Below are 15,361 nucleotides of genomic sequence, written 5' to 3'. Positions count from 1 at the left end.
AGTACATCACTGGCAGCATTTCTGGTTACGAAGAAATGCTGTCTGCTTTGCTGCACTTTAATTTTTATATAATGTCGCTGCTGAGTTGCCAATTTACAGTATATTCTTTCAGCTTCCAATGCCCAGGCAGGCCTCTAGGCCCCCATTTATCACTTCTAGGCCATGGGGCAAAAATCTTTGTAATTTTTCACTAGAAATAGGTTAAAAAAAAATATTCATAAACTTCTACACTGCTGCTTATCTAACTACCTGCAGGGCAAGTGTAGGACTCAAACCCAGGACCTTCTTGCTGCATGGCAACAGTGCTACCCACTGGTTCACTATGCAGCCAATCCCAAAACAATAAAGCTGAGATATAGTTTAAGTGTAAAATTAAGATACTGTAATTTCATTAACTGCATGGCATTCTTCAGGAGGAATGTAGAGAAGACTAGCCTATAGCTTTTAGCTATCATGGCCCTGGAAACCCTCTTATTTCCACTATGATTTGACAAAAATGTATCTTTAATCTTCTTTCAAGAAATCTTAATAAGCCTTTTTGCTTTATTTGCCATGATTTCTTTTAAATGCCAAGATTAAAATTATCCATATCTATTTTTATTGAGACATAATGGTTTCATTTTCAATGTTATTGTCATTTATGTTTGCTGAAAACAAAATGTATCCATCAAACAAAACAAAATCTCCAAAAAGAGACACCCCAAGTTGAGGAATTAGGGACAAAGACCGAAGTTCTTAACTTTTTTCAATAATAAAGTTATAATACGTTTCTAATACGTTGTGTATATTATACTAGTCTGTTAAGTGTTTTCTGCTTTATGAGGGTGGGTAAATTGTTTAAACTATATCTTGTACTTTTAAATGAGTAAAGACCTTTTTTGACTCACCGTTGATGATGGGAGTGAACACAGCCATGCCTTCAAAGTTGGGATTGCTCACAGTTTTATCCAGAATCAGACCACCAATACTAAAAAGATTAAAACATTACAAACATTATTGCATACAGTGTGTCAGAACTGAATAGTTTTGCTGAAACACTGTTTGATTCCTGGTCTTGGAATTTTAATTTAAAATTTGTAAACCTCTTTACAATTTATGAGATGTAACTAAAACATAAATAGGTCAATAGCTTATTATCCAAAAGGGAAAAAAAATAAAGGACAGACTTTATTTCAGTATCTTGTGTCTGAACTACTTTACCATCTTTGGTATTTCTGAATAGAATCTCATCTGCAAAAATTGTCGTAATGCAATCTTTCAAGGTTTAGAAAAAGGTTGTGGGAGATTGCTTGGTGAAGGTGCCAGGATTAAGGCCTTGTCTTCCCCAAAAATAGGGTGGGTGGGTAGGTAGGTATAAATTTGTGTCTGTGGGATTAAACATGATTTATAATATCCCTACATTTTTTGAAAGTAGGGCGTATCACTTAGAAATCTCATGAATCAATCTTTGTGTTCAGATGAGGAAAGGTTAAAATGACGTGTCACTGCGTGGCCCACCTGCTGATAGACATGGCCAAAATAACTGGCTGCCAGCCTGACTTTAGGACCTCTCTGATTGGTGGACTGCGTCTTGCAATGCAAACCCACACAGGGATGAGGAGTAGGAAGAAGCCACACACAGCGGAGGGCAGGTACCACGTGTCTGGAGGACAGCAAAAGAAATGATCAGCCAAGAAAATAATAAACCACGTTGTTATTTGAACACAATTCACTTTTAGCAGACAGCAAAGACGCCGTTCTGGCTGTGGTGTTACTGTTACAGCTCTTTATGGCACTCGACAAGAAGTTAAAATTGACATTGCTGCCCTCCTCTGGTTGAAACACCCATTAAATAAGTAAACATTTTGACATCTAGCTGCATAAAAAAGTCATTAGTTATATTTTTATAACAAGCTTTTCAGATGTTTCTATCTACATACATTCCCTTCAGCTACTCTGCATCTGTGATGTATGTGTTCTTTAAGGTGAGCTGTGTCTGGGACCTCTGTAAGCGAAGAAGAAGCTGCTGACACCAGCCAGCAGGGACAGGGTGATGAGGTCACCGAGGCTAGCAGCGATGGGCGTCGCCACGTTATCCGGGTTGACGCCCACCTTTCTGGAGGCAATAATCACCGCTACCACCACCAGCCCTGAAAGGCACACACATATCATAACCCACTAACTGTGTTGTATTCTGTATATTTTTTCTACACATCATGCAACAGCTTGCGTCTTCGGCCAACCTAGAGCGAGCGCGGCGATGAAGGCAGTGGTGATGCTGCTGGCACACAGGATGGCAGCCTGGACACCATCCACTCTCTCTCTGGTCAGACAACCGAGGACCACAGCAGCAATGGCTGCCAGGAAGCCCACAACTGTGGCCTGAACCTGGACACAAATTTTACACAACATTAAATATGAAGTGAAAGTTCACACATGGAGGGAAGGAACCACAAACCTGTGTTCTTGCCGATAATTCATCAAGAACTCAAGTATGTCAACTTTTGAGCTGCTGTTAGCTAATAAACGCTAACCAGCTACATCTGGAAGCTTCAACCGAACTGTTTAGGTTCGGTTGAAGTTGAACCAATGACTGAGTGGAAAGTCAAAGTCCAGTCAGTTGTGAGGAAACCTTAATGATACTTGACCAAACGGTGCCACTGATATATCGTCATAGGCCATTGAAGAAAATGAGGAATAAAAGGTACCTTTTTTTTTTTTTTTACAAAGGTATAAACAAAGATTTTACACGTTAACAAAGAATCAGCTTATACACGTAACTCTGTCAGAGTTTTGTTGAATGTTTTAGTGTTCACAGCTAGCATATTATTTTTCTGGAAAGTCTGATTAAAGCCACCGTGAGACACAAGCAAACTGAGTCAAGAGCAAAGGGCTGCAGACAGTTTTGGAGCTCCACTGGTTGGTGGAAAATGACAAAAACGTGTGATCTTTTACTCATACGTAACTCCCCAGTTAGTCACTAGTCTACAAATCCACCTATTCAGTTGCTAATAATTGTTTTTTTAAACTGTATTGAACATTTACATGAACAAAAGCAAATATCTGTGGTTTAAAGTGGTATTCATCTGTAAAAATGACACTGGCTAAACACTAAAACCTGTACGTTAATTCTAACCTGTGTAAAACAAACAAAACAAATACTGGCCCATAGGAGTCTAGATAGATTGTATTGGACTGTGGGAACCCTTATGGAGTTTTGAGTTTTAGCAATTTATATCTTTATATATTGTAATTTCACTGAGATGTATACAATTTTCTTCTTTGCTTCTTTTTAGCAGTATTCAGAAGGTCAATTTTAAAGCCCTATATACGGTAGTCTAAAAGAAAATAGTAAAAAGAAAGCGCACCCTATATATTTTAGGGTTTCAAGTAATTTATACATGGTAAGTTTTTTGGGAGTGTGGTTAATCTTTCAGAAAATAGCTTTTATTACACATGTCATGTCACAGCATGTGACAGAGTGTGTTTGTGTGTGTGTGTGTGTTCTGGTTTGACACCTGAAATTGCGAAAATACCACAGTGCTCCTTTTGACTACTTACAGCACTAAGTGGCCAAAAGCAGCAAAGGGCAAATCGCCCTGGCTTCCAATTGGCCGAAGCAGACTGATCCAGACTTTGCCCCACTGGGGATGGGAGCTAGCTTCATGTCAGAAACCATGCTGTTTGTCTTCTTTAAAGTTAGGGTCACCCCTGTCTCTGATAATCTGTTTCTGACAGTAATTGCTGGTAGACATTATAACCATCGCTGCTCCCAACAATCTCCAGAAGTGTGTACATCCCTACTGCTTTTGGAGTCTTATTCATTCTTTTAGACAGTCTGTTGGTGTTCTTCATGCACAAATATTCTTGCACGTTTTGCAAATTTCTTAAAATCCCCCTACTCAGTTGCACACTTCTTTAATTTATTGTGTATGATAGCTACAAAATCAGTGTATTTTTGGTTTATGTTATAAATCTAGTCTTTGTTGCTGCTACAGCAGAATTTCCCCAATGCAGAACAATAAAGGATCTTTGCAATATTCTAAATCTAGATTAGATTAGATTAGATTAGATTAGATTAGATTAGATTAGATTACATTAGATTACATTAGATTACATTGGATTAGATTGAACTTTATTGTCATTACACAGGTACAGGTACAAGGCAACGAAATGCAGTTTAGGTCTAACCAGAAGTGCAATAGCAGCAAGTGCAGGATAAACAATGGTTCCATATGTACAGAACATGGGTTTTTACTGAATAAATATAGAGATGTATACTATTATAGACACAATTTTACTCATAGATTTGACCTATGAGTATAATATATAGATAATTAGTATTGTGAACTAAATTTACAGCTGGATATGTACCGAATATAATATACAGGTGGATATTATAGGTGGAGTTTTACAAATATGTAAAATAGCATAATATACAGATGATTATTATAACAGTTTACATGTACTATGAATATATGTACAGGTCGCTATTACTATAGGCAGAATTGTGAGCATGACATACAGGTAGCTATTACTATAAAATTAATAAATAGAGTGGACAGAAGCTATTTAAATTAAAGTGCAGTGGAAGGTAATTGCATATTAGGGTTAAAGTACGGTATTGCAAATGTATTTAAACAATTGGTACTGTGAATAAACAGTCAGCAGTGCAAATCAATATTCAGTTATAGGAGAGACCGTGAGTCTTGCGATCTACTCGCGCTGCCATCTTGGTGATACATCTACCTTAATTAACAAAGTTTATCTTAATCTAGTGTCTGCTTAAATTTTCTGTTATATTCAGAAGGTCAAAACTTCCTATAAATCCCCACAAATAACAGCTGGAAGAGGGGCTTTTCATCTGAGCTGCTACGGTGAACTGTTCTGAAATGAGATGAAGACGTAACGATGCCAGCAGAGCTGCTGGAGCTAGAAGTTGTCATAGGGCCACCTGAGAAAAGACAGTGTGTGTGTGTGTGTGTGTGTGTGTGTGTGTGTGTGTGTGTGTGTGTGTGTGTGTGTGTGTGTGTGTGTGTGTGTGTGTGTGTGTGTGTGTCCACCTGAATGAGGGCCATGTTACAGCACACCAACCTCCACCGCTGCCGGGCCTCGTCCATCTGCCCAGTGTTGGCCTGTGAATGGGAACAGCTTTAACGTGACCATTGTGTGTGACATTGTGGAAACTTGTCAAAGTGCCAAATGTCTCGCATTTTCAAATCAAGACTGACAATATTAGTTTCATTAGAGATATTCTTTTAGCCGTGTGTGTGAATGTGTGAGTGATTTTTTTGCACTCACTGCTGTTGACAGCCTGGATGCCAGAGTCATCTCTAGATTTCCCTTCAGCCCCACCAGAGCTGGCACCAAGATAAACACCTCAGAGATCTCTTGGAACACCTCCCAGTGCTGAAAAACGCAAGGATGGGGTTTTATTAACAATGTTGATATACATCATGGTGACAAAAGCAGCATTTTAATCCAGACATTCAATTCAATGATGCCTCTTTTATCTCAGAGGTCCTTCTTTCAGAGCTATAGAATTTAAACCAGACATCCACATTACATACATCCACATTACATTACATTCCGTTTTTTCTCATTGTCAGACATTAAAGGGGACATATCATTCTTTTCAGTCCTTCCTTTTCATTCTGAAATCATTCAGCTGTGGTGTACATAAAGTGGAACTGCAATTCTTTGGTCTGAATTCCTCGTTAATTTACCCCCACGTTCTTCCTCTTTTCCCCTGTTCTGAGGTGCGTCTGAGAGCAGCTTGTTTTGGTGCTGTCTCTTTAAATCTAAAGGAGGCCCTTCACACCCCTCTCCCACTCCAGTTCACCCAGTTCACCTATTTTTTTGGAGTATGCTGAGGGACGGTGTGATGAACAACCGGACATTTTGACTTTTCCACATGTAGCTCCGGCGTTCTTGAGTCTGGACTATAAAATCACTTTGATTTTTAGGCACTTGGACTACTTTACTGCATATTAAAAACAGAAAGTAAATTTAAAAAAAATTATTAAAATGCGATTTCAATTGAAGTAAGCAGACATTTGAGGTTATTTCATGATTGGGAAGGCTCTGTGCCTTCTGAGCTTCCTCACAGAATTTGGTACCTACAAAAGCTGCTGTTTGGTCAACCGAAGAGAATTTTAACAAATTATTTTTGTCCTCAATATATCATATATTGGAAAGTGCACTGGTGCCTCCTGCAGCAAAACAGCCACAAAATGTGACACTGACTCCCTAGGAGTTCACAGTTGGGCTGGTGTTCTCAAACTTACAGGACAAGTAATGGTCTTTTTGACTAAACTCTTCAATTTTACTTTCACCAGACACCAGGTCTTCAGAAAATAACGTATTTGTCTTGGAGTAGATTTGTAAACTGTTGCTTTTGGAGTAATGGCTTCTTCCTCACTGAATGACACCCTCCTACCAGCTTCAGCGAGCAACTTATCGATGTCTTTCATTCCGGGCTTGATATGATCATTTAACACAGAAATAAGCTTGTCTCTGGAACACTGAACCTGTCTAATTCCTGAACAGAACCTGTCTAATTCCTGAACAGTAGACGGGTGAACATCCCAGAATCAGAGCAGGAGAAGGGCCACACTTCCCTCCTGGTGGCTTGGCTGATGTCTTTGGCTTTTTCCATATTGTCACAAAGGAAGCCAGTGTGTTTAAGGTGTTGCCTTAACCCTTAATTGCCATTTGTATCATGTTTGCTACATATGTTTATGTGACCTTTTTTTTCCAACCTGATTAATATTTATGAACCCTAACAGCCAGTTGTGTACAATTTGAGACACTTTGTCTGCCCTCTGCTGAATTATACCTGCACTGCAGGGACTGAAAGAGTCTTTTTTTCCCTTTTCAAAACGCTCCCACGAGGTTGGTCACGCGTTTTTTTTTTTGCAGGAAAGTTTTACTTTAGCCAGACACTATTTTTTAAATGAATATCAATATTTTTAAATCAATAATTACCTTTAAATGTGATTTCTTTCACAATAACAATGATTCAAAAACTATAATATTTATGGTATATTGACTGTTTACGGAGAATTTTTAGATGTCAAAAAGATTAGAGGAAGAACAGAGAAAAAGAAGATATCAACATGATATTGGATTGCTCACTAGTGACGGAGCAGTTAGGAGAAGATGGTGAGGATTGGACTCCCCAGGCCATGCATGATGAGGGAAATTCAGAGAGCAGTCTATCAGGATCAACGTGTTGCCCAGACAAGCACTGAAGTTGTGGTCCCAACAACAACTCTAATCGCAGCCAGCAATTAATCAGTGAAGGCCAAAGAGAAAAGGAAAGTGTACATCCATCCATCTTCTAACACATCTATCACTTTTAGGGTCATGAGGGGTGCTGGTGCCTATCTCCAGCAGTCAACAGGCAAGGTATGCCCTGGACCAGTCTATCACAGGGCAACACAGAGACAAACATTCACACCTAAGGAGAATTTAGAGAGACCATTTAACAGTCATGTTAGAACCCAGAGAGAACCCATGCATGCACAGGGAGAACACTTGAGGACTTGAACTTGTCCTCGTATGCCCTCAGATGCCCTGTTTCAGAGCTTATTGGGAGATGGAAACAAAGCTTCCTGCAGTTTGTGATGTGATGTGTGGAGATCTGATTCTGAAATTGCTGATCCTAGCTGTGGAAGCTCAGGCCATGGTTACTAAAACTACAAGAACGCTTTCTCTGCATTCCTCCTGAAGAATACTATGCAGTTTATGAAATTACGGTATCATTCAAGGAAAAGTCTCATCTACGTGTCTACATGTCTGCAAAACCTCATAAATGGGGTTTCAAGATGTGGGGGCACGTTGGACAAACTGGCTGTCTTTATGACTGATATGCGTATGTCCTTCCATACAGTGTAGGGTTGTCAAAATGTATTGATCTCAATATAATCGATACTAAATTAGCGCTGAGATCTCTATGAACTGACCCATTCACATTTGCCCAAATTGATGCACTTCTTCCAGGTGCAGCGCTGCAACAACAGAGAGACTCGGCCACTCATCTCAATGATCTGCTGCTGGAAGTTTAAACTCTGCTAGCACGCGAAGTTCTGACAGAAGAAAATATGCGACAAATGCGACCCTCTTTCTCAACAGGATAGACACAAACGTCTTGTTCCGAGGAACGTTGCCTCGCCTATAAGGCAGACATATAAGAAAAAACAAAATTGCTGAAAGACGGCAAATGCTAAGCTATCCTGTAGCCACCTACCCTGTTGCTGTGGTTGATCACTTAAGAAATGGTCTACAAAATGACCAGAAGAGCACAAACTGTTGCAGGCCTGCTGCTGAATACATTTGCATATACAACATCCTTGTTCAAACTGTAAAAAAAAGCATGTTTTGCGTGTGCCAGAATCATTTTCAAAAAAAATTTTAATTTAGAATGATTCTTTATTTCTCCCTCGCTACTAAAATCTTGGTATCATCAACAAATTGTTAGGAAAATAGAGGCAGACAGTGGCACACTGAAGATAAGCAATCATGAAATACTAAAATAATTTCATGACTGAATCAAAGGTACATGTTCCCATAAATAAAAACACTTGTATTGTTATCTTTTCTACTGTTTTGCCAACAAGGAAGTGACATTTAAATGATATGTTTCTCTAACCGAGGGCTGAATTGGCTTGTTATTGGCTTTGCACTGATTAAAAATGTTTGTTAGGTTTTTCATGTTGTAATTAACAATATAGATTTTTATTTGCTCTTGTCCCAGAAAACTTTTTTTCGCTGTACCTGAAAATTATATCGACCAAGTATTTTTCTTACTATCAGTATTGCTTTCGAAATGTTTGTATCACAGATGTATTTAAAAATCTTCAACTATGCATGGTTGTCCTCTTGTGATGATAAGTGAACTTTACCTGGTCACTGGGCACACAATCTAGATAATCACACTAATTTCCCGAGTGGAAACTGAAACCAGATTCTTTATGATTTTAGCCTCAATTGGAGGTAAAAAGACAAAAAAAGAAGCGCTCTGGTGAATAATCTGAGAGCCCTTATGGATTTCCCTGTGGAGAAGTAAGTGGACAAATCACCTGGGAACAAGCGCTAGTAGCTTCTTCTCCAGCGAGAGGGAAGTCTGTGTAGAAGTTGTACATAAAACGGCTGCTGGGATGCACGGTGGTGCACTTAGTATCATTGTTGTCCTGCAGCAAGAAGGTTGTGAGTGCAAAACCCTGGTTTGGCCTGGGGTCTTTCTGCATGGAGTTTGCATGTTCTCCCTGTGCATGTGTGAGTTCCCACTGTGTACTCCACCTTCCTCCCACAGTCCAAAAACATGACTGTTGGGTTATTTTGCCTCTCCAAACTGCCCTTAGGTTTGTATGGTTGTTTGGTGCCCTGTGATGGGCCGGCGACCTGTCCAGGGTGGACCCCACCTGTCGCCCAATGATTCAATTCAATTCAATTCAATTTTATTTATATAGCGCCAAATCATGAAACATGTCATCTCAAGGCACTTTACAAAGTCAAGTTCAATCATATTATACAGATTGGGTCAGATTATACAGATTGGTCAAAAATGTCCTATATAAGGAAACCAGTTGATTGCATCAAAGTCCCGACAAGCAGCATTCACTCCTGGGGAAGCGTAGAGCCACAGGGAGAGTCGTCTGCATTGTACATGGCTTTGCTGCAATCCCTCATACTGAGCAAGCATGAAGCGACAGTGGGAAGAAACCACTGGAGCTAGGCACCAGTGACCCCCCACCACCCCCCACCTCAACACTGCATGGATAAGCAGGTTGGATTTCTCCTAAGAAGAGCCAGTTTCTAGAATGTGGTGATGTTCTCAAAGATGAAATCAACTCACATCAGACCACACCTTTCAACCAGTCAACAGTTTTAGAAAAATATCAATTAAAGTCCCGGTCCTGTTGTCATTTTACTTGTACTTTGTGAACTTATTTCCTTGATGTAGTACTTTTTATAAAGTGTTTAAGAACCACCGGTTTGGTTCCTACCAAGATAGTGTTGTTGTTGTTTTTTTCACGCAGATAAAACAGTGAATCAATATATAACAATGAAAATATGACATCCTGCTCTGTATTTATGCAAAATAAACTAAAAATGCATACGATATGACATTATCCATACTTGCACTACGTCCATGACCATCCCGGCTGCCACCATTCCCAGCCCAGACACCAGGTAAGGGAGCAGGACCTGTCTCACAACGCTCCGTGAGTTTTCTGGAAGGAGGCTGTGGGCTGAGCGAGTTAGCTTGCAGGTGAAGCCCCTCAGCTTCTTCCCCTGGAATTGAAGCTCCAGCGCCAGATGTGTCACCACCATGGCTGACGGATTTTAACCCATCGCTGCTTTAAGGCTCAGCTCTGGCCTGAGGTGTTACATCCCGTTCCCTGTTACTCCAGGATCTGTTACCTCCAGTGAGACTCCTTTTGACGTACAGCTGACGGTTGTAGGACTCTCCGTTTGCCTCAAGTCTAACTCAGACAGAAGCTCAATGTGGGTGGCATCAGAAATATCCTCAGTGGGGGCATGGATCACTTCATACTCCGTGGTGGAGTACACACACACACACACACACACACACACACACACACACACACACACACACACACACACACACACACACACACAGGTCCACTTAATGCAGCTCTGCTGGGCCTCTTCTGACACTATGTGCGACTGACAGATCCTCACACACACACACACACACACACACACACACACACACACACACACACACACACACACACAGTCCTCATTTATCGCCTCACGCCTCACTCTTCAGCAGCCGGGCGGCCGAGGCGGAACGCTGGAAGCCCGGTCTCTCTCGGGGCCAGAAGAGGGTCCACCTCCTCTGGGACAGGGACATCCAAAAGGTCAGGAGCTTCCTCTCAACCCTCCTGCTCTGCCACTCCTTCTCCTCCTTCTCTTTCAGCATCTCCTTCTCTTTGTCCACGATGCTGCGTCGTTCTGTTTGAGCCTGCACACTGCATTGGAGACCCTTCTTCATTTCGAGGAAGTCCGTCCAGGCTTCGACCCTCTGGCTGAGCCTGACAGCGTGGCCGCTTGGAGGAGGAGGATGAGAGACACTCGTCCTCTTCAGCCAAGTGGACCACACTACACCAGGGCTCCTTTCCTCCTGCTTCCTTTAGAAACTACTTCAGAGGAGACTGCAGCTGTCCCCTCTTGCGTTTGAGTGCTCCTCCTCTCCCTGCAGCCCGATGTCTTCTCTGTGAGCTGCTGACGCACTCGGGGCAGCAGCAGGTGCCGTACCTGTCGCCAACACGTGATGCTGCTGCTGTCTGGGAAGGACACGGTCTATCCTTCTCGGCTGGAGGTGGGGGAGAGAGACACATGCAGCCGCTATCTGTTCTCCCTCTCTCAGAGATCAGCTGTTTTTTTTTTTTTTTAGATAATTATAACACAGTCCCATTTGCTCTAGGGAAGAGAAAAGAATCAAAGCCTCCCCCCCACAGGGAAACTTCATCTTCAGGTGCGACTGGAAGCTAAACTTGAATCTAGTTGCGACGCTGCGCCCCAACAGTGTGCAGGCAAGGGCACGTCCTGAAAGCCCTCACAGACACTCAAACGTGAGGACGGTGACTCAGTGGAAAATTGTCCTTGAGACATGGCTGTCCTCCCTGCAGCTCCCCCTCCCGACTCATGAGACAGAGGGACACATCCCGCACAGACAGACAGGAACACAGCACATGTGATGGTACCCACTCTGTTTTTTTCACCCTTTTTGATGTTATACCCACAACCTAGAATCTGCTCTGTTTTGGTGGGATTTCATGTGAGTGACCAGCACAGAGCGGGGCACGATACTGAGGTGGAAAAGAAGTGATTTACAATTTTGTTTTGTAAATAGCAATCTGAAAAATATGCATTTGTATTCAATCCAACTGACACATCGAGATATAACCCAGTGCGCGCAGTTGCATGTAGAAGCCCCCCTGATTAGTAACTGGAGTCAGTCTGTGTGCAGTCTAATCTGAGCAGAGGCTGTTTTTGACTGTATAGTTCACAATGTGCTTGTGTGGGATGGAGCTCAACTTTCCCTGTGACATATTCACTTCTGAGTGTCGGGTTGCTACGTTTAGTTATGTCCAGCCGGGAAATCTGAAGGAATGGCGTTTTCTCTGTACTCTGTCACTAAAACCGAGTGACGGTGAAAGACGGGAAGAGCAGAGGGAGCTAAATTAAAACACAAAAAGACAAAATAATTTAAAACAAATGCACAAGGAGCAAAACAAAAGAAACAGAACACAAAGAAATCCAGCTGTATTGAAAGACCTTAACGATATTAGTGTATCAAACACAAGTGAGAATCAAAAATACATCAAGCTATGGATTGTGATGATTGGTTTACTTGACAATTGTGTTTGTATCCAACTTATTGAATGTATTTTAGTGCCTAGGAACTTTCTAAATTTACATTTAATAAAACGGTAACTGTCCACATAAACTTAGGGTAGACATAAAATGTTGCTGCATATTTTTATATCTTGATAGTTCATTAAAATGAACAACCAAGGGGGTGGTAGTGTATAAAGCCCCTGGCCACGCTACAATCAATCTCTTTTCACCTCCTGCTTTAAGCAGTATAGGGGAGCCTCTCCTCATCCTCTGCAGAGGATCCTCGGCTGAGTCGAAGCTAAGTGCATCCCTGCCCTTTCCAAAATCGGAACTTAAACAGTTGACTGCCATAAAAACAGGCTGTTTGTAATGTTTCTCAGCTGTTGCAGGAGAAAAGGTGATCTGAAAATCACGCCTCCAAGCTGTAGAGGGAGCCCAAGAACACAGCCATGCCAGGAAGGCCGTGCAGAGGTCCACGTCTCCATCGCCCGAGCGTAGACCACCGGAGATCCAGGCAGGACTTTTTGATCCCAGGCCGGGATTCACAGCCGGCCTGAGCTTCTTTCATCCCTGAGCTGCTCTCATCCTCGCTGCCTTGTCGCCACAACCAGACAACAAGCTTCACTCCTTCCAATCATAACGCCCAAAATGGACCGAACGGACACCGAGGCAGAGGTTTGGCAGAGAAATGAACAGGGAAGCTTAGAATGGTTTGCTTTAAGGGTGTTTTACTGTTGTTGGTGTTGTTCAAGCTTTGACCTAGCTAGGCGAGGCTAACAGTGCTAGCTCCCACTGGCGTTCTCAAAACAAAGCTTTGCTGGTATGCTTTGAGTGTGATTTATGGTTATAACTAACTTTATTTCCATAAGGGTTTTATAATATATTAATATTGTGCTGTTCGGTACGACCAAATAGAGCTTAAAATCATTTTTAAATTAGCGCAGAATGTCCGCTACCATAGCGCTATTAACTTCCCGGATAACATTAGTGCTACGGGCCTAGTAAACATAACTAGGATTTGTTTTTTTAAACATATTGTTTGTCTTGCTTCGCTCCACAATCGTTCGCTAATGCTATGAGCATTAGTACATCATTAATAGCGAACATTAATGTTGATGAAGGTATTTTCTATAACTTTACATCAAGCTAATGAACGATTGCTACAGCGTCCTCTAGCTTCCTAAGTTACCTATTAGAATTTTCATTATTTCCCAGAGAAATGATTACATTAAAAGAAATCAAGTGTCCTAAAGGTTATTGGTTTGTACTGAGCAAATCATTCTTTAAAATATTCTCAAATAATATTTGTTTAACTCAGGATTTGCATTGTGAATGGGTTGAAACACATACCAAATGTTGTTCTAAATTACTTAAACTAATTTATTCTAATTCCACATTCTTTAAGATGAACTTTGGTTCTCTAACTTGGATCTGCAGTGAACCAGGATTCACTGAATCATTCTGATGATGGTTTTCAACTATTTTATTTGTCCTTTTGTTTCTTTTGTGTGTACATAGTTCTTTTTATCCTAATTTTGCTTAGTCGTTTTAGTTAAGCTACACTAGCCTAGTAGAGAGGGTTTGTTGATTGAAATATAGTGTTAATTCAGATAAACAACATTCTATAGTGGTGTTCTCTGGATGTTGATTTTATTTCTGTTAGTAAATTCTGTTAATAAATTCTTGAACTTGGTCATGGACATAGTGCAAGTATGGATAATGTCATATCATATGCATGTGTGTGCAGAGTTTGCTGTTAAAAGAATGCCAGAGCTTGAATCATCCCTTTCAACTATTTTCCTAATATCAGCTGTTTAGGTTGATATTCACTGGACAATACCTAAACAGACAGAGAATTATTCAATAAACATTAAATAACTTAAACAGTGCATAAAGGCACAACACAGGTACTTTTTGCAGAAAATGATAGGGAACCAAAACTTTGATGCTCTAACAGTGCAAAAGAAAATGGAGAGAGAGGGATGTTTCTCGTGGTGTAACGATAGCCTCCTTTATCACCTTTGGGACTCATGATAACTGTTGCCAACTGTCCATTCTACTCTAATGCTGGATAAGAGTTGCTAGATGTCGCCATGGTCGATATGCTCTCGTCTGTTCTCGTGACACACATTTTCAGAGTGGACTGATCTCCATGCAGCAGCCATATGGTTTTTATGCTCTGGGTTCAACTGATTGCTCCCTACTGAGGAGTTTAAATGTTAAAACCTGGCATTTCACTTGGCATTTCATCTCCTTTTAGACCTGATCTTGACGGCCTCACCTGTCAAAAGATACTCTGCTGGTGTTAAATCTACCAGTTCAGTGCCACAAGTCTTCTGCTGTCATTATTTTTATATTCTACGTACATTGTAGTTAGTCTGTGTTGACACAGAAAATAAAATCCATCCTGCGCCTGATAAAAATATCTAACTCAAAAGCAAATGGCAAATTCAACATTTTTGTTGCCCAGTCTTCTCTCCAATCATTTCTTGTATGGAGACTGTCGTAGACCAGCTCCACCTTATCTCTGAAATGTGTTTGTTCATCGCCCAGGGTCTGGGTCACCTCACAGAACCTGCTCGGTCATCACGACCTCGTCACCCGTGGCACAGATTACAACCAGATAACACCGGACTTGGGTTCAGATTCCATGCAGGCTACTGGAAACAATTCATTTTAACTCAGGAAAGAAAAAAAGAAATTGGAAATGAAATGTTTGGAACAGTCAGTCTGCAGACTACATATTATAATAAAGAAAATAAATGCTAGCAAAGGGCTTTTTCTTCTAAACATAACTCCTTCAGTGTTTTCTGGACCTCCCTGGTTCCCATAGCTGTCAAGTGATAAAGTTTAGCTGCTGCGTCACCAACCTGCGCGCGGTCCAGCAGCATCCCGGCCGTCACCATACCCTGCCCGGCCAGCAGGTATGAAGGCAGAACTTGAAGGCACGTCGTCCAGGATGACTCTCCACAGGAGAGGTGCAGCTTCTCTTCTCTCATCTTGTCAG

General features: G+C 41.3%; 1 protein-coding gene across 2 annotated transcripts in view; it reads right to left on the bottom strand.

Annotated features, from left to right (window-relative positions):
- Positions 1–15,361, bottom strand: part of LOC105934656 (solute carrier family 41 member 3) — a 19,819-nt gene extending 4,458 nt beyond the window's left edge. The window contains exons 1-7 of one of the 2 annotated variants that reach the window (XM_012874762.3): positions 15,225–15,361; positions 5,281–5,388; positions 5,043–5,114; positions 2,223–2,367; positions 1,983–2,129; positions 1,498–1,642; positions 888–967 (exon numbers count right to left, since the gene is read on the bottom strand). In XM_012874762.3, the coding sequence (XP_012730216.2) occupies positions 888–967; positions 1,498–1,642; positions 1,983–2,129; positions 2,223–2,367; positions 5,043–5,114; positions 5,281–5,388; positions 15,225–15,353 (826 nt within the window). In that variant the 5' untranslated portion in view covers positions 15,354–15,361. Of the gene's footprint in view, positions 1–887; positions 968–1,497; positions 1,643–1,982; positions 2,130–2,222; positions 2,368–5,042; positions 5,115–5,280; positions 5,389–10,122; positions 10,674–15,224 lie in introns of those variants that run through there. The other variant, XM_012874754.3, reaches the window with a different exon arrangement.

This window comes from Fundulus heteroclitus, chromosome 20, assembly GCF_011125445.2.
Source record: "Fundulus heteroclitus isolate FHET01 chromosome 20, MU-UCD_Fhet_4.1, whole genome shotgun sequence".
NCBI lineage: Eukaryota > Metazoa > Chordata > Actinopteri > Cyprinodontiformes > Fundulidae > Fundulus > Fundulus heteroclitus.
Note: the sequence above shows the minus strand (reverse complement) of the source record. Positions and strands in the feature narration are given on the sequence as shown.